The sequence below is a fragment of the Dama dama genome, chromosome 17 (assembly GCF_033118175.1).
Source record: "Dama dama isolate Ldn47 chromosome 17, ASM3311817v1, whole genome shotgun sequence".
Lineage (NCBI taxonomy): Eukaryota > Metazoa > Chordata > Mammalia > Artiodactyla > Cervidae > Dama > Dama dama.
In genome coordinates, this window is record NC_083697.1 from 59,900,586 (window position 1) to 59,919,133 (window position 18,548).

Sequence of the window (18,548 nt, forward strand, 5' to 3'; positions counted from 1 at the left end):
GCACAGGCTGAAATCAAGATTGCCAGGAGAAGTATCAATAACCTCAGATATGCAGAAGACACCACCCTTATGGCAGAAAGTGAAGAAGAACTAAAGAGCCTCTTGATGAAAGTGAAAGAGGAGAGTGAAAAAGTTGGCTTAAACTCAACATTCAGAAAACTAAGATCATGGCATCTGGTCCAATCATTTCATGGCAAATAGAGGGGGAAACAGTAGAAACAGTGACAGACTTTATTTTCGGGGGGCTCCAAGGGTCTTTCCAGTCATGTATGGATGTGAGAGTTGGATTATAAAGAAAGCTGAGCGCCGAAGAATCGATGCTGTTGAACTGTGGTGTTGGAGAAGACTCTTGAGAGTCCCTTGGACTGCAAGGAGACCCAACCAGTCCATTCACTGGAAGGAATGACGCTGAAGCTGAAACTCCAATACTTTGGCCACCTGATGTGAAGAACTGACTCACTGGAAAAGACCCTGATGCTGGGAAAGATCGAAGGCGGGAGGAGAAGGGAATGACAGAGGATGAGATGGTTGGATGGCATCACCAACTCAATGGACATGAGTTTGAGTAAACTCCAGGACTTGGTGATGGACAGGGAGGCCTGGCGTGCTGCAGTCCATGGGGTCACAAAGAGTTGGACATGACTGAGTGACTGAACTGAACTGAAAAAGTGTATTTGTGCTAGTCTTTTAATGTCATAACACTATCTACTCTCTTATTATTATTTCTGAACATGTATGGAACGTATTCTGAGAGAGCAGTAAAACTATCATCTGGTAGCAAAATTAGAACCTAAAATATTACTAGTCATTCTAAGTCCAGAAATAAAGAAGAAAAAACATAAAATTCTGATTATGTCTGTAAGTTAAAAATACATTCTGACATACGTATCTAATCAGCAATATGTTTGCTGTCTAAAGTGGTTGGCATCTTCCTGTGAAGTTCAAGAAAAGACAGGTTCAGATAATGGCTCAATCATTATCCTTGTCACTAGCATGGAAGTTCACTGGAGGGAAGGCTAATTGAGCTTTGCTTTTATATTTAGGATTTCCCTGGTGGCTCAGACGGTAAAGCGTCTGCCTACAATGTGGGAGACCCAGGTTCGGTCCCTGGGTTGGGAAGTTCCCCTGGAGAAGGAAACAGCAACCCACTCCAGTAGTCCTGCCTGGAAAATCCCATGGACGGAGGAGCCTGGTAGGCTACAGTCCAAGGGGTTGCAAAGAGTCAGACATGACTGAGCGACTTTACTTTTTATATTTATCATTACAAATATATATATACACATACATATATTTACAAATACATATCTTGCACTCTTGAAGAGCTAAACATTCTAATTATGGGATTTGAAAGCAAATGATAAGATATAAAGAGAAAACAATTTGTTCAGGAGACTATGCCATCCTAACTGTTGTGATCTGACTCTTTCTGCTCCTTCTCAGGCTCTTTTGCCAGATCATTCCTCCTCCAAAACTGAAGGCTCTGGGACTACCTCCTTGTCTCTTTTCTACCTACAGTCCTCCTCTAGGTGAATCTGATCTGTTCCTTGGCTAAATAATAAGTCAAAATGTATGCTGATGACTCTCAAATCTTTATCTCTGGCTGTAACCTCTCCACTTAATTCCAGGCTTGCATATCCACTTTGCTTTCAAATAGACATCTCCAAGTAATCATTTCCAAAACCAAATTCTTGATCTACTGCCCTAAATGTACTAACAACCCACCTCTACTCGCCATGTTATTTTATCTCAAAAAATAGCACCATAATTCACATAAAGGCTCAGGCCAAAAACTCTGGGGTCATCTCTGACTGTCACAGTCACTGAATTCATCAACAGATTCACTGACCTCTACCCACACAGTATATCTTACCACTCAACACTATGTCATTAGGAAGTCCCCTTTTGCCTGGCTTCTGCAGCAGCATCTCACCTGACGCTCAAACTTTCACTCGCGCCCTCCAAAAGCTATCCACCTAGAGTCAGAGGAGTCATTTAAAAACCTAAGTCAGATGATTGCATTTCCTGGCTCTCAAATCAAGAGGCGTCTCACCATGCTTAGAATAAAATTCAAGTCTTTACATACCATGGCCTGTAAGGTTCTACAGTCTGGCTCAGGGATATCTCTGTCATCATTTCTTCCCACTCTCACTCACTGAAATTTCCCTAGCCACAGGAGCTTTCTTCAGACCTTGAACATGCCAAACACAACTCACTCTTGGGGTCTTCAAAATATCCTTGCCCTTGTGCCTCGTACATTTTTGTTTTTTCTCCCTCCACTCGATACAGATCTCTGATCTAAGATATCTTCTCTTACCACCCTATTGAAAACAGAATACCACTCTACCAGGTACACTCTCTTTACCCTATTTCTCTTCAAGCACTTAACACTGAGGGACAGAACACTATGCAAATTTTTTGCCTGCTTATATTGTATATTGTTTTCCCCACAAATGTAGATGCTTCATGAAGGCAAAGACTGTATCTGTTTTATTCACCACTATATCCCCAGTACCTATAACAGTACCATAGAGTAGATGCTTAATATTTATTGAAAAACTAAATAAATTCAAGAAATCGGGTTTTAGCTATACATGATTCAGGGTATCTACACTGATATATATCTACACTGATAATATATTTACAAATGTCAAAGTGCTTCCAAAGGAAGCAAAGGAATCTAGGTCTGTAGAAAACTACAATAACTGATCCCACTGAGTTTCTCATAATATAAAAATAGGCAAGCTTCACTGGTCTACTCCTTCTACTAAAGAGAATATATACATACACACACACAAGATTCAGAAAATTTCCAACAGTTTATAAAATAATGGGTTCTCCTCCAAGAGGATAACCAGAATATCCAACTCGATAGAGGCATTGAGATAAAGAACAAAAAGCAAAAATGCACTTACCTCCCTTTTTCTACCAAGAGCAAAACATCCAATTTTTCCCCATTTTGAACCACTGTGCTAATTGCTGGAGGGAAAGAAGAAAAGTATGAACATATTATTTTAAAGTATTACACTAAATACCTTTATCAACTACTTACTCACTGTTCAGAAGTGAGTCATCATAATTTTATGTGAAATCTACTATTTCCATATGCAGCAAAGAACTCTGTGCAGATATAAGTGAAGTGAAGTGAAGTCGCTCAGTCGTGTCCGACTCTTTGCGACCCCGTGGACTGTAGCCCCACCAGGCTCCTCTGTCCATGGGCTTCTCCAGGCAAGAATACTGGAGTAGGTTGCCATTTCCTTCTCCAGAGGATCTTCCCAACCCAGGGATCGAACCCAGGTCTCCCGCATTGCAGGCAGACGCTTTATCCTCTGAGCCACCAGGGAAGCCCGCAGATAGAAGGGGAGGGGGAGAAAAAAACTTACTTAGTTCTTGTAGTCTCCTTAAGTGCATTCTATCCTCTTGACCTTCTTGCATTTGAAGGCAAAAACGCAAATTAGATTTGTCCATTGCAAACCAGCCTTTTCTCCATTGATCCAGGGCGTGGCAGTCTTTGTAGAAGAGTTGACCAATCAAATCATAGTCAGCTTCTGTTAAGTTTTCAGCAACAAAGGGAACAAAATGCTGTTAAAACAAATACAAAAAAGTAATAAAGACAGTGAAAACAGGAAATCCCTTACATAGCTAAAGATATGAGGGAAAGGGGAAAAAACTTGTTTTTCTGTATTAAAGATTTAGGAGTAATCCAGATTTCAAAACAATTATTTAAACTTGCCATCAGTCTTAAAACTGAAGAGCTATAAATATAACGCAATTTCAAATGGCAGCATCTTAAACTGTTTTTCTTGATATATACAGAATTGAAACAGGAAGACATTCTCTTAAAATGTCAACCTTCAATGTCTGTCTTCATTTGTATCTTTTACTGAATCTGTTCTTTTTCCATTTGTGTACACTATGAATAAGAAATCTACCTATAAAAAGACATACACAGAAATGACTTCACAATATTGAAAAGATCTCCACCATCAAGGTATGGCCTTAATTTTAAGAATGACCTCTCCAAAATCCTACATTAATTTCTTCTCTGCTTAAGGCTTCAGAAAGGTAACTCTTAACCTCATTTGACTACAACCTATGAAACCCTAATTAAGTATGAACATGCTTTCTGGAATCTTTAAAAAAATTTTCATGAACCTCCAAAGGTAAAGAAGCTTCTCTGGATTTAGGTAATAAAACAATATTTAAATACCTTGGTCACATGGAGAGAATAAATGGATACCAAGGGGGAAAGGGGTGGTGGGAGGAATTAGAAGATGGAGACTGACAAATATATACTACTGATACTATATATAAAATAACTGATGAGAACATCCTGTGTGGCACCGGGAGCTCTACTTACTAAACTGTTGTGACCTGAAGGGGAAGTGCCAAAGGGACGGGATGTATGTGTGTGTGCGGCTGATTCAATCTGCTGTGTGGCAGAAACTAACCCAACACTGTAAAGCGACTATGTGCGTGCACAGGTGCAAAGTCACTTTAGTCGTGTCTGACTCTTTGCGACCCCACGGACTGTAGCCTGCCAGGTTCCTCTGTCCATGGGATTCTCCAGGCAAGAAGACTGGCGTAGGTTCTATGCCCTCCTCCAGGGGATCTTCCCAACCCAGGGATTGAAGCCATGTCTCATGTCTTCTGCACTGGCAGGCGGGTTGTTTACCACTAGCACTACCTGGGAAGCCCAAAGCAACTAGACTCCAATAAAAAATTAACAAAAAAATAAATACCTTGGCTATTGCTTCTGTCCATTTTCTTTGCACTTGAGATGTTTCAGCTCCAAATAAAAATGCACGTTCTGAGGGTAAATAAATCTCAAAAGTAAAGATGGGCCTACAGGACATAAGAATAAAAAGGTACTGCTGGTTATGTGTGGCTTTAATGAGAAAAAAAATAACACAAAGATCAACTCTTCAAATAAATTCCTTTTGAAAACTGAATAATAGTGTGAGATCTACCTACCATCTACCTATCATATTTTTCTGTTGCTGGTTTGTACTTTATCCAAATGAATTAAATGGAACACACTGGATCAGATAGAAAGAATATTCTTCTGACAAACCACTCTATGTATGGCATGACTTTGCTGATGCCTTGATGTGGCAGGAGGCTCTCTTCTGTCTCCTCTTCCCTCTGAGATCACTCCTTCTTGATTTATTCTGACCCTGTTCAAAGCAAACATTGTCCCAACAATTCTCTAAATAGTTCTCATCTTCACAAATTTCCCTTCCATCATCTCATCCTATGCCAAAATGTCATCTCCTTAGTATAGATAAAAATAGGGTAATATCACATAACTTGAATTTTTCCTTCATTGCTCATCCATAGTCCAAGTATTTCTTGGAACACACTAAGTATATATGCTCAGTTTAGTTCAGTCGCTCAGTCATGTCCGACTCTTTGTGACCGCATGAACGTCAGCACGCCAGGTCTCCCAGTCCATCACCAACTCCCGAAGTTTACCCAAACTCATGTCCATTGAGTCAGTGATGCCATCCAGCCATCTCATCCTCTGTCCATCCCCTTCTCCTCCTGCCCTCAATCGCTCCCAGCATCAGGGTCCTTTCAAATGAGTCAGCTCTTCGTATCAGGTGGCCAATGTATTGGAGTTTCAGCTTCAACATCAGTCCTTCCAATGACACCCAGGACTGATTTCCATTAGGATGGACTGGTTGGATCTCCTTGCAGTCCAAGGGACTCTCAAGAGTCTTCTCCAACACCACAGTTTAAAAGCATCAATTCTACTGTGCTCAGATTTCTTTACAGTCCAACTCTCACATCCATACATGACTACTGGAAAAAGCATAGCCTTGACTAGATGGACCCTTGTTGATAAAGTAATGTCTCTATTTTTAATATGCTGTCTAGGTCGCTCAGAGCTTTCCTTCCAAGGAGTAAACGTCTTTTAATTTCATGGCTGCAATCACCATCTGCAGTGATTTTGGAGCCCCCAAAAATAAAGTCAGCCACTGTTTCCACTGTTTCCCCATCTATTTGCCATGAAGTGATGGGACTGGATGCCATGATCTTAGTTTTCTCAATGTTGAGTTTTAAGCCAACTTTTTCACTCTCCTCTTTTGTTTTCATCAAGAGTCTCTTTAGTTCTTCTTCACGTTCTGCCATAAGGGTGGTGTCACCTGCATATCTGAGGTTATTCATATTTCTCCCGGCAACCTTGATTCCAGCTTGTCCTTCTTCCAGCCCAGCGTTTCTCATGATGTACTCTGCATATCGGTTAAATAAGCAGGGTGACAATATACAGCCTTGACATACTCCTTTTCCTATTTAGAACCAGTATGTTGTTCCATGTCCAGTTCTAACTGTGCTTCCTGACCTGCATACAGGTTTCTCGAGAGGCAGGTCAGGTGGTCTGGTATTCACATCTCTTTCAGAATTTTCCAGTTTACTGTGATCCACACAGTCAAAGGTTTTGGCATAGTCAATAAAGCAGAAATAGATGTTTTTCTGGAACTTTCTTGCATTTTGATGATCCAGCGGATGTTGGCAATTTGATCTCTGGTTCCTCTGCCTCTTCTAAATCCAGCTTGAACATCTGGAATTTCAAGGTTCACGTATTGCTGAAGCCTGGCTTGCAGAATTTTGAGCATTACTTTATTAACGTGTGAGATGAGTGCAATTGTGCAGTTGTTTGTGCATTCTTTGGCATTGCCTTTCTTTGGGATTGGAATGAAAACTGACCTTTTCCAGTCCTGTGGCCACTGCTGAGTTTTCCAAATTTGCTGGCATATTGAGTGAAGCACTTTCACAGCATTATCTTTTAGGATTTGAAATAGCTCAACTGGAATTCCATCACCTCCACTAGCTTTGTTCGTAGTGATGCTTTCTAAGGCCCACTTGACTTCACATTCCAGGATGTCTGGCTCTAGGTGAGTGTGAGCGATCACACCATCATGATTATCTGGGTCGTTTAGATCTTTTTTGTACAGTTCTTCTGTGTATTTTTGACACCTCTTCTTAATATCTTCTGCTTCTCTTAGGTCCATACCATTTCTTTATTGAGCCCATCTTTGCATGAAATATTCCCTTGGTATCTCTAATTTTCTTGACGAGATCTCTAGTCTTTCCCATTCTATTGTTTTCCTCTATTTCTTTACATTGATTGCTGAGGAAGGCTTTCTTATCTCTCCTTGCTATTCTTTGGAACTCTGCATTCAAATGGGTATATCTTTCCCTTTCTCCTTTGCTTTTTGCTTCTCTTCTTTTCACAACTATTTTTAAGGCCTCCTCAGACAGCCATTTTGCTTTTTTGCATTTCTTTTTCTTGGGGATGGTCTTGATCCCTGTCTCCTGTACAATGTCAAGAACCTCTGTCCATAGTTCATCAAGCACTCTATCAGATCTAGTCCCTTAAATCTATATCTCACTTCCACTGTATAGTCATAAGGGATTTGATTTAGGTCATACCTGAATGGTCTAGTGGTTTTCCCCACTTTCTTCAATTTAAGTCTTAATTTCTCAATAAGGAGTTCATGATCTGAGCCATAGTCAGCTCCTAGTCTTGTTTTTGCTGACTGCCTAGAGCTTCTCCATCTTTGGCTACAAAGAATATAATCAATCTGATTTTGGTGTTGACCATCTGGTGATGTTTTTATATAGAGTCTTCTCTTATGTTGTTGGAAGAGGGTGTTTGCTATGACCAGTGCATTCTCTTGGGAAAACTCTATTTATTAGCCTTTGCCCTGCTTCATTCTGTACTCCAAGGCCAAATCTGCCTGTAATTCCAGGTGTTTATTGACTTCCTACTTTTGCATCCCAGTCCCCTATAATGAAAAGGACATCTTTTTTGCGTGTTAGTTCTAAAAGGTCTTGTAGGTCTTCATAGAACCATTCAACTTCAGCTTCTTCAGCTTTACTGGTTGGGGCATAGACTTGGATTGCTGCCATTACCTAAAAACAAAAACTCAAAATACCCTATATCAAACTGATCGTCCTTCTTTCTCTTTCTTACCCCACACCTCTTGCTATCTCCTTCACATTCCAGTTACAGGTATCACCATCTGCCTCATCAACAAGAACAAAACCTTGGAATCTTAATTTATCTTCCCTTTGACATCAGCATTTCATTCAGTCACACACTGAATGCTACCAGTTCAATCTTAAGAGTCTCTCAACTCACTGTTTTTCTTCTTAATTATTTGGTCCTCTAGCTACACTCTCTTAATTATATCTTTCTTCTTCCAATCTCTTCTTTAATACTCAGCCATCAGCTTTCTTCTGAAAATTCAATGTGTATGACTCCTCAGTTGCTATATCATCAATTTCAAATTCTATAATATGCTATTGAAGGTAACTAACAATCTGGCTGTAGTAAGTATTTTTTAAACACATTTCATTATAAATGCTTTCATTTGCACATCTACTTGTATCAGTAACATTCTATCAAGAATGTTTTATTTTCGAATATGATTATATACTGACATAAACTAATAGTAATTATTTGAATTGTTTAAGCAATTTAATACATAGAGTACACTTAACATTCCATCAGTTGCTCAGTTGCTCAGTCAGTTGCTCAGTCGTGTCCGACTCTTTGTGACCCAATGGATTGCAGCACGCCAGGCCTCCCTGTCCATCACCAATTCCGGGAATTTACTCAAACTCATGTTCATTGAGTCAGTGATGCTATCTAACCATCTCATCCTCTGTTGTCCCCTTCTCCTCCCACTTTCAGTCTTTCTTAGCATCAGGGTCTTTTTTTTTTTTTTTTAAATGGTAAGCCACATTAAACTGTTTAATCATTTAGAATAAAAGCACTATTAATATTAAAGTAATAAATCAACACATAACCAGTTTTGTTCACAAAACGTTAGATTTACTAGAAAACAGTAGTCATTCAACTATCACGTACTGGTCATTATGCGATAACAGTAAAATATTTTAGTATTTCATATAATTTTATATAAATGACATAGCTTTACAAATCTCTTCCCTTTCTCATATAAAACTTTTTATTAAAATACTATGCTCCTTTATCAGTTTCATAACTGATTTTTGCACATTTTAATATTTCTGTTTTTAAAAAAACTACATTACAGAATGTGATAAGAAACTTTCATACCAAATATCTTAGAGGGTCAATTTCTAAAAGTCCTCACAGAATCCTACTAAACTATTTGTGAGTCGAATATGTTAAATATTGTCTACTCTTTAAAACTTTTTGAGACCATAAAAATGTCAAAATAGATCTAAGAAATCTAGTATTTCAATATGCTATTCAATATGCATAACTTATTTTATTGTGAACATTACCACTGCACTTTTTTGTCATCTATTTTAACCATGATACATTTAATGAAAGCCTAAATTTTGTCATTAAATCACTATATTAAACAGTGGGTGAATCATAAAAATTATCGGACTACATGTGCAAGAATGGAATGATGTAAACTTATTTATAATTTGACGTGAAGATGTCAACCTTTCATATTACCTAATGAAATATTTTAATTTTCCCACATTTTAGTGAATTCCCTAAGGAACTTTTAGAAGCTGAAAAATGAGTAGGCTTCAAGAAACCGCCAAACTCTCCTGTAAGAAGCAACTGAAGAATTGCAATGATGATAAAACACTTATTAACTGGTATGATACATATCGGAAAATACTTTCAGCTCCTACTCGTTTAATGATAGACCTACCCAGTATTTAAACAGAAGTCTTCTTTGTGCACAGCCAGGCAGATGACTTCATTGATATTAATGGTGCCATTAGGCGTGGTAGACTTATCATTTTCATAGTAACTCAAGAAGCCTCCTTCCAGAACACACCACTTTTTATTTGTCTCTAGGAATTTAAAACAAAACAAGTGATAAATTGAGCTATACCATAAATCAAAATTTAAAATATATGGTCTTAAATAACTGGATTCAAATAAATGGATGTATTAGTTTCCTATTTTGTATAAAGAGCATGATACTGCTGCATGGGATATAAAACTGTCATACTTAATGCTCTCAAAAAATTTACAACCTAGTAGCCAGGGATGTGAAAGACAAAAATAACTGTGACACTGATGACCAGAGAAACAGGCAAATCGATAAAGAGACCACTGCAAAACGATGCTGAAATGGTAAAGACTGATGTCTATACAGAGCATTAGGAAGGGAAAATGTAGGGTAAAAAGCATCACTGTGGCTGATGTTGGGTAAGTGTGCAAAAAGTAAATGTCCTTAATGTCCTGTTTAGTAGCAGTATAGTAGCTCAGCTGTGTCCAACTCTGCGACCCCATGGACTGCAGCCTTCCAGGCGCCTCTATTCATGGGATTTCCCAGGCAAGAATACTGGAGTGAGCAGCCATTCCTTTCTCCAGGGGATCTTTCCTACACAGGGATTGAACCCAGGTCTCCAGCATTGCTGGAGAAGACGATGGCACCCCACTCCAGTACTCTTGCCTGGAAAATCCCATGGACGGAGGAGCCTGGAAGGCTGCAGTCCACGGGGTTGCAAAGAGTTGGACATGACAGTCCCAGGGACGGGGTAGCCTGGTGGGCTGCCGTCTATGGGGTTCTCACAGAGTCGGACACAACTGAAGCGACTTAGCAGCAGCAGCAGTTTCAGCATTGCAGGCAGATTCTTTACCAACTGAGCCACCAGCAAAGGCCTAATGCTCTGTTTGAATGAAGTCGTTCAGTTGTGTCTGATTCTTTGCGACCCCAGGGACTGTAGCCTACCAGGCTCCTCTGTCCATGGGATTTTCCAGGCAAAAGTACTGGAGTGGGTTGCCATTTCCTTCTCCAGGAGATCTTCCCGACCCAGGGACTGAACCCAGGTCTCCCTCATTGTAGGCAGAGGCTTTACCATCTGAGCCACCGGGGAAGTAAATGCTCTGTTTAGAGGATTTGAAATTCATCTTTTAAGAGTTCAGCACACTATGGCCTGCAGGCAAAATGCAGATCAACACCTGTTTTGTAAACAAAAAGTTTTACTGAGAAAGGGCTACACCCATTCATTTGTGGATTGCCTGGGGCAGCTTTCTTGCAACAAGGGCAGAGACTATCTGACCTGCAGAGCTTGAAACATTTACTATCTGGCCCTTTTCAGAAAGTCTGCTAAGCTTTGCTTTTAGAGTTGATGGTAAGCCACTGAAATGGTTTCATCAGAAGGAAACTGCAGATTTAAATTTTATACACTTGCTTTCTGTGCAACATGGATGTGAGAAGGTGAGGCTGAAGGCAGAGACCTGTTGGGACTCTGCCAAACGTGAAAGATGAAGACCATCCGAGGCAGGTAGTACCACAGGGATAGTAGGATAATGGGTGGGTAAGGGGGGATGGGATGATAGGAGGGGACGGGGACAAGAGAGACAGGGAGGAGGGGAGAGAGGAATGCATACATGCACTTGTGTATTCTAAAGGGATAAAACATTTATTGATGGGACATAGGGAGTAAGAGAGAACTTATTAATGGTTATTAATCATTTTTAGCTTTGATTACAAGGTGGGCAGAAATGCCTATTTTTACCTAAAAGGAAATAAAGTAGAAACAGTTTTAGTGCATGTAATCTGAATTTCCTTGGACACGCACTACATGAAAGATATCTCCTAGAAATTCAAATAGGAATACCTATTAGGCAGATCACCCTGTGGATTTGAATCTTCAGGGCAAGAAACAGCCTCAATAACCAGAAAGTCTTTAGAGTACAGGTAGTGGTTGAAAATGCACAGTAACCAAGGATAAAATCTAAGGGAACTTAGGGAACAATGGGTATAGAAGGGTTCACAAAGGCAGAGAAACAAATGAGATGAGAGAGTGCATAAACAAAAAAGGGGTGAGCATTTCAGAAACAAATGACTACCAACACCAAATACAGAAAGAGATTCAATAAAATAAGGGCCGAAAATATCAGCTGGTCTTACAATAAGAAGGTAACTTCAGTTCAGTCACTCAGTCGTGTCCGACTCTTTGCGACCCCATGAACCGCAGCACACCGGGCCTCCCTGTCCATCACCAACTCCTGGAGTCCACTCAAACCCACGTCCATTGAGTTCACGGGGTTCTCAAGGCAAGAAAACTGAAGTGGTTTGCCATTCCCTTCTCCAGTAACTGCCTGTCCTTTAACTGAGAATTCTGTCTCTCTCATCCTTATCTGAGGTGGGCCTTTCAGAGACCAGACCCATTCTGAAAGGAAGCTACCCTCAGACTGAAGTGGTAAGAAAAAACTTCACACAAATTACGGCTTTTGAAATAGTCATTTATGTGGAAAAGGTGTGTTTCTAAAGTAGCAAAAAGCGCACACTGAGCTCCCAATCATTCCATAATTCTGAGAAAGAACTGTGAGGAAAGTCATGCGAAGGGGAAACTGTCAAAAACCTATCTGGCCAAAGAAAGAGATTACATCTGAAATTAGGACTTGGGAAACAAGACTGCAGGCTCACGGCAGAGGCCAGGCCCCAGGAGTCTTACATGATAGGTATTCCGGAGTTTGCACCTTTCTCAGTAGACAAGTGGGAGACATTGGAAGGTCTTAAACAAGTGTCAAATGCATGATCCACAAAGTAAATGTAAATGCAGAACCTAATTATGCTAATTCTAATGGGAAACAAATGACAGACCTCTTGAAAAAGGTGAGTACAAACTCATTTTAAGTTAGAAATATGGGCTTGAGGAGATTTAACCTTGTAGCATCATCACCATAATCCTTGATGAACTTCATTTTTTTAAGTGAAAATAGGCCAGAGGTCAGACAAAGCAGGCATAGATATTACCTCTGAGGATTTATAACAACAAAGCCGTGATAGGAAATTTTGACATTTCTATTCACCTGGGAAGCAATCAGAAAGCTTTAACAAAACTACACTGGATGGCATTGGTCTGCTTGAGCTAATTCAGACAGGACACCCTCTCTGCCACAGAACAAGTTTTACTGCTTAATCAGTTACCAGATGATGTCTACCAGAAGCAAGACTGGGGCCACAGAATGGACAACTCTCAGGACACAAGGTGTTTATAAGACAAGAGGTCATGTTTATTATGGTGGTTGGATCAGCTGGAGGGGTTGTTCTTTCCTTCTATTCAAACCTGACCTTTAGATCAGGGCAGAAAAATGTTAGTGCAATTTACTCATGCACAGATAAAGAACTCCAGAGGTGACCTACTGAAATATTCCGATGAAGTGATATGGTTACTAGAGTATGGTTACCTTGATTGTTAGCTTACCACCAGTAGGATATTCCTAAACCCAAAGGCTAACTGGAAACCAGAAGCGAGTTGTGTATACGGTTACCTGTGTATCTCTGCTACCATTTCTCCTTGTCCTCATCCTCTTAGCATCAAATGTATGTGTCGTATGTTCTCCTATGCATCTTATATGCATTAACTCATTGAATCCTCAGAACAACCCTATTAGGTCAGTTCTATGATTATATGCTCCTTTCCTTTTACCCTGTTCATGGGTACAAGATGGTTGATGGACTTTACCAACATCACATAAGTACTCAGCATCACAGCTGGGAGTAAAACCCAAGCAGTCAACTAGGGAAGGTATCCTTCTATCTATTTCACAACCTCCCTGTCCGTGCCTGACACATGCTTGAAGCATGTATGTCCACTGTTTAAATGTGCCAGGGTAAAGCAGAGGCCGTGCCTTCAAATACACATGTGCACAATAAATGAGAGAGAGTTCAGGTGAAACTATTATTTTTTTAAACCATAAAGTTGTTTCCTGATGAAGAATTTCCCAAACTGATGGCATTTAGCATCCACAGAAAATAGAAATATTCACTAGGACTCCTTTCATTTAAAATAAATGTTTCAGCCTTGAAGAAACATTTTTAAACTATGCAAGCTAGGCATTTATGGAACAAAGGATCTTCAAAATTCCTCAATACTAACTCATAAAATTAAATATAAACAGATAATACAGAGTTTCTAGTAAACCGTATCAACCACTTTCTTTTTAAAACTCAAACACTGTCAACAAATCAAGGTAAGATACCAAGGGAAAATAATACAGTTGAGGGGAGAAAACAGAAAACAAAATCAGGATGCTATTATTCAGCTCTGCACTTAGGTTTAACAAGAGCTATCAATCTTTCCTTTCATGAACACTAAATTGGGGAGAAAAAGAAAAATACAGATCAGTCTTCATAACCAGAGGCTAGAAGAACTTCAAATCCTGAAAATCTGAACTGACAATTTGAAGCCTCTGTAACTCTCTGAAGGACTTGCATGCATTTTATTCCTTGAGACTTTTTTTCTTTGTTTTTAATCAGTCTGCTCTGTGGCCATCCTGACAAACCCTGATGGAGTGATGCAGTCCAGATGCTTGCTGTTCCGAGGCAAAGGTGACAACCACACTTTAATCTCTAAATCTTTCCAAATAATTCAATTTTTCCATAAAGCTGGTGCTCAACAGGAGTACCACTGCTGCAGAATCTTGATGGAAAGAGAAAAGAAAAAAAAAAAAAAACCCACCAAAACTCTCTGCTTCTTGTTAATTCAACTTTTTCTTCTATGTTTTTAAGTAGGCTCTTCCCAAACAAAATGTGTTTTGTGTCAGCACTTATATATTTTTATATGCAGGTGAAAAAATAGTAACTAATAATTATAAATAGAGTTTAATCTTTAAAAATTGTGAATTGCTGTATCATACACCTGTAAACCTTAAACAATACCATATAGAAACTATACTTCAATAAAAATTTTATTATGTATATATAAAGTCATCTGTGCTTTTACACTGGCAGTAATGTGGTTAGAGTAATGCCCATTTATTCAACAAATATTTGCACATGACTCGTTATGTGTGGACGCTGTATTAGATACCAGAGATTTGATGCTGCTGAATAAACCAGAGAATGCTGAGGCCTCAGTGAGCTTTCACTCCAGAAGGAGGGAGAAATAGATCACACAAGGATCCAGTTCACGCAACGAGAGCCACAGTGGAAGCGAGCAGCACGCTATGAGCGAGAAGAACCAGCAGTGGGCCCACATGTTAGGAGGCTGCCACGGAGGTCTCCCCGACCACGTGGCCCGGAAGTGACCCCCTAGAGGTGAGAGGCAGCCAGGCTGAGGAAAGTGTGCTCTTTGCAAAGTGAACAGTAACTGCAAAGGTCTGGAGCGGGCACGTTGCAGGAACAGACAGGAAACCAGTGTGGCCAGGCAGGTAGGATAGGAAGGAAGGATGTAAGATGAAGAGGGGAAAGCAGGAGAAGGTCTTTTAGGTCAGATAAGGAAAAGGGTTATATCCTGTCATGGGAAGCCACTAACTGTACCTGAACAATGGAAATGCATGGTCTGATCTACATTCTCAACAATCACTATGTCTGTTTGGGGGAATGCTTTGGAGGGCAGCCAGGGGAGATGTTAACCAGTAAATAGATATGGGCTGGGGCAGAGGATATTACAGCCCAGGCAGGACACGATGGTGACTGAGGTTCAGATGCAGTTAGTGAAGATGGAGAGCAGCCAACTGATTCATGGTCTATTCTGAGTTAAAATGACAGACCTTGCTGACATATTGGATGGAAGAAATGAAGACTATCAAAGAATACCTTGCTGTTAGATTATTAGATTGTTATCCAATGAAATAATTTCTGTGTGCTCCATCGTCAAAGTATATATCACTTAAAACAGAATGCTCCAAAATGAGAAAACATCCCTAATTAAATTACAAATATGGAGAATGCACTGGTTTCTGTTTTTTGAAATAAATTTCAACAACAAAATCCATTAGTGAACTTATCTTTTATAAAAGGAAAAACTGATTTAGTTACAAATTTGAAACATCAATTCAGTTCTTAAGTGATTAAGAAAAGCAATATATTTCAAGAAAACAGTAAAACAAATTGATAAGTTTATAAATATTATAACCAGAGTTGTCAAAAAATAGCTAAAAGCTTATTTTTAGCCTGCAGAATACTTATGATATATTGAGAAGCTTTAGGAAGAAAAGCTCGTATTTCAGATTTCCTTCCTATTTCATCTTTGTATAAGTGGTTAGAAGGGTAGATTAATATATCCTGCAATTTAGAAGAAACATTCTAGAAAACTTGTACACTTCTTTAAAAGTACACTAATTGCCCTGTTACTCAATTATTTTAATAATTGCTATCATCATTTCACAGATTGTTCTGGTACTTCTTCCCTCTTGATCACTCAACATTCAACTATATAAGTATTAAATACTGATAAGGAGCAATGGGAAGATGAGAAAATCTCTAAAATTCATCATTTATTATTGGTCACATTGAGAAAAGTAAGACATGAAAATAAATTTGCTGAAAGAACAAAAAAAAAAAACCTAAACTCAAAGAATAAAGATGCTCTGCCATCTAGTGTCAGCTGGTCATCACCCTGACCGAAGCCAAAGTCATCCAGTAACAATTATAACAGAAATCAAATGCAAAACTCCGCTTCATGCTGAGTTCCTCCACTGTTCATGTGAAACCAGCATAACATCAACTATCCTGCAGAGCTTTTATAATAATTAAAATGAACATATAGAAAAAGCCTAAAGCAATGCCTTACACATAGTACATGCTCACTAAAGGCGAACTACTGTTTATAGGTTTTTGTTGTTGTTTAGTTACTAAGTTCTGTCTGACTCTTTGCGACTCCATGGACTGTGGCCCGCCAGAGTCCTCCATCCATGGGATTTCCCAAGCAAGAATACTGGAGTGGGTTGCCATTTCCTTCTCCAGCGAATCTTCCCAACCCAGGGATCGAACCCATGTCTCCTACATTGGTAGGCAGATTCTTTACTACTGAGCCACTAGGAAAGGCCAAAAAACTAATAAAGTATAGTTTATCCCAGTATAATTCTGCTAAAGGTTATAATTTTCTTTTTTGAACAAATAAAGCCTGTAATTGAAATAATCTTTTCAAATGTAAGAAGATCAGGATTAACACTTTAAAGTGAGTTTTTCATCCTATTATTCCTCTGATCAAGTAATATGCTTGGATTTTACCACTAGGGAATTAATACCTGTCCTCCGAGTCTCTGAAGTCCACCATCAATTGGCCTGCATAACTTAATCTCTCTTAAATTCTTTCTGTTCTAGTAAGACAGAGAGCATTATATTTTTCCTGCCTACATTTCTAATATTAGTTTGAATGTATATAACATTAGCCTGTGTCTTACTCATTTTTGTTTTCCTAATGCCCAGCACATGCCTGACACAAGGAGTGAAATGGATAGATTTCACCTACTATGATCCTGCTAAGATCAATGCCACAAACCTACAACAGGTTGTTAAATCAATTAATTCACATCATTTCTTGGAAACCATGCTTAAGCTTTATTTTACTTACATAGACACGCATAATTACAATCAGAACAAACTCAACTACTTGACACCACTTAGTATGCTGACAGAATACAAACCAAAGACTTGTCCGTTCATCCTACATGTTGACATTTATCTATATTATCTCCCCAGCTGGGGGGTCTGTCCCGAAGGGAAGGGGCTGAGTTTCACATTTCTTTGGAATAACTCTTAAATCCTGAAGCAGAATTGGTTGTCTCTGAGGTAGATGTCAGAGAATTCTGCTGAGAATTCACTCAGCATTCCAAACCAGTAGTAAATCTTTGCTGCAGTGCATGAAATAATATCTGTGCCTGGAAGCATTTATAAATCCTCAAAAAATAAATATTTCTCTACTGCAAGATCGAATCTAACATCTCACGGGGAAAAATATCAAAACTTAAACCTAATTGTTTTGATAATGAAATAAAATTTTATCATGACAAAATCTAAAAGGAGCAGAGAAGGTACCTTCAAGCAGTTTTTTTTCTGAAGAGAGTTTAGAAGCACCAGCAGGAGCCTGATACAAAAAGTCACAGAGGAACGTAGACTGGGAGGACTCTTGATTTAATCCACCTTCAGAATATGTGTCATGTTGAGGGAAATCTAGAAAAATTATAGAAATACCACATCTGAAATCTGAAATGTAAACAATTTTCCCTTGGCTTATGAATATGTTGGTGAGTTCTGAGGTAGAAGAAAAACTACTTCAAATATACTGCAGAATAAAGATACAGAAACATTTATTTTGCTTTGCATAAAATTTGCAAATAAGCACTTTGGTTGTGTTTATTATTCATACATGAAAACTGGATTTAATTTTAGTGAAAATGATTACATGGGATTAACTATTTTAATCTTCCATTTAGATGATTAAAGGCAAATAAAAGATTGATTTCCTAAACTTTTCCTTGAAAGGAACTAAAACATGGGTCTTAAGAAGCATTTTCCATCTTTCTGATAATTACATTTTCTTTTCATCCTAATAGTGTTTCTGATTTGAGAAATTTACAGATTTGAGCTCCAGTCCTTTTAAGGATCTATCAGGAGAGATCAGGTTAATGGAGGCATGAGAGGGCCTAACCTGAGAATTTGTTATGGTAGAGAAATTCCATCTGCAGACTCTGCCCTGCCTTCTTGGCCAGCAGATAGGGGGTGCTGTGGTCAGGATCACCTGTCGCGCACATGACATCTGCCCCACTGAACAGCAAAGCCATTGTTTCCAGAACATCTGGTTTCACCACAGCGGCACACAGAGCCTGGTCGATAAAAGAAAAT

At 39.1% G+C, this 18,548-nt stretch overlaps 1 protein-coding gene across 5 annotated transcripts in view; it reads right to left on the reverse strand.

Annotated features, from left to right (window-relative positions):
- The window catches only part of ARAP2 (ArfGAP with RhoGAP domain, ankyrin repeat and PH domain 2), a 200,308-nt gene that overhangs the window by 82,113 nt on the left and 99,647 nt on the right, over positions 1–18,548 (reverse strand). For all 5 annotated transcript variants that reach the window (XM_061164524.1, XM_061164525.1, XM_061164526.1 and 2 more), the window contains 6 exons: positions 18,355–18,529; positions 17,742–17,876; positions 9,666–9,810; positions 4,740–4,842; positions 3,381–3,579; positions 2,913–2,976 (listed from right to left, as the gene is read on the reverse strand). In XM_061164524.1, the coding sequence (XP_061020507.1) occupies positions 2,913–2,976; positions 3,381–3,579; positions 4,740–4,842; positions 9,666–9,810; positions 17,742–17,876; positions 18,355–18,529 (821 nt within the window). The remainder of the gene's footprint in view (positions 1–2,912; positions 2,977–3,380; positions 3,580–4,739; positions 4,843–9,665; positions 9,811–17,741; positions 17,877–18,354; positions 18,530–18,548) is intronic.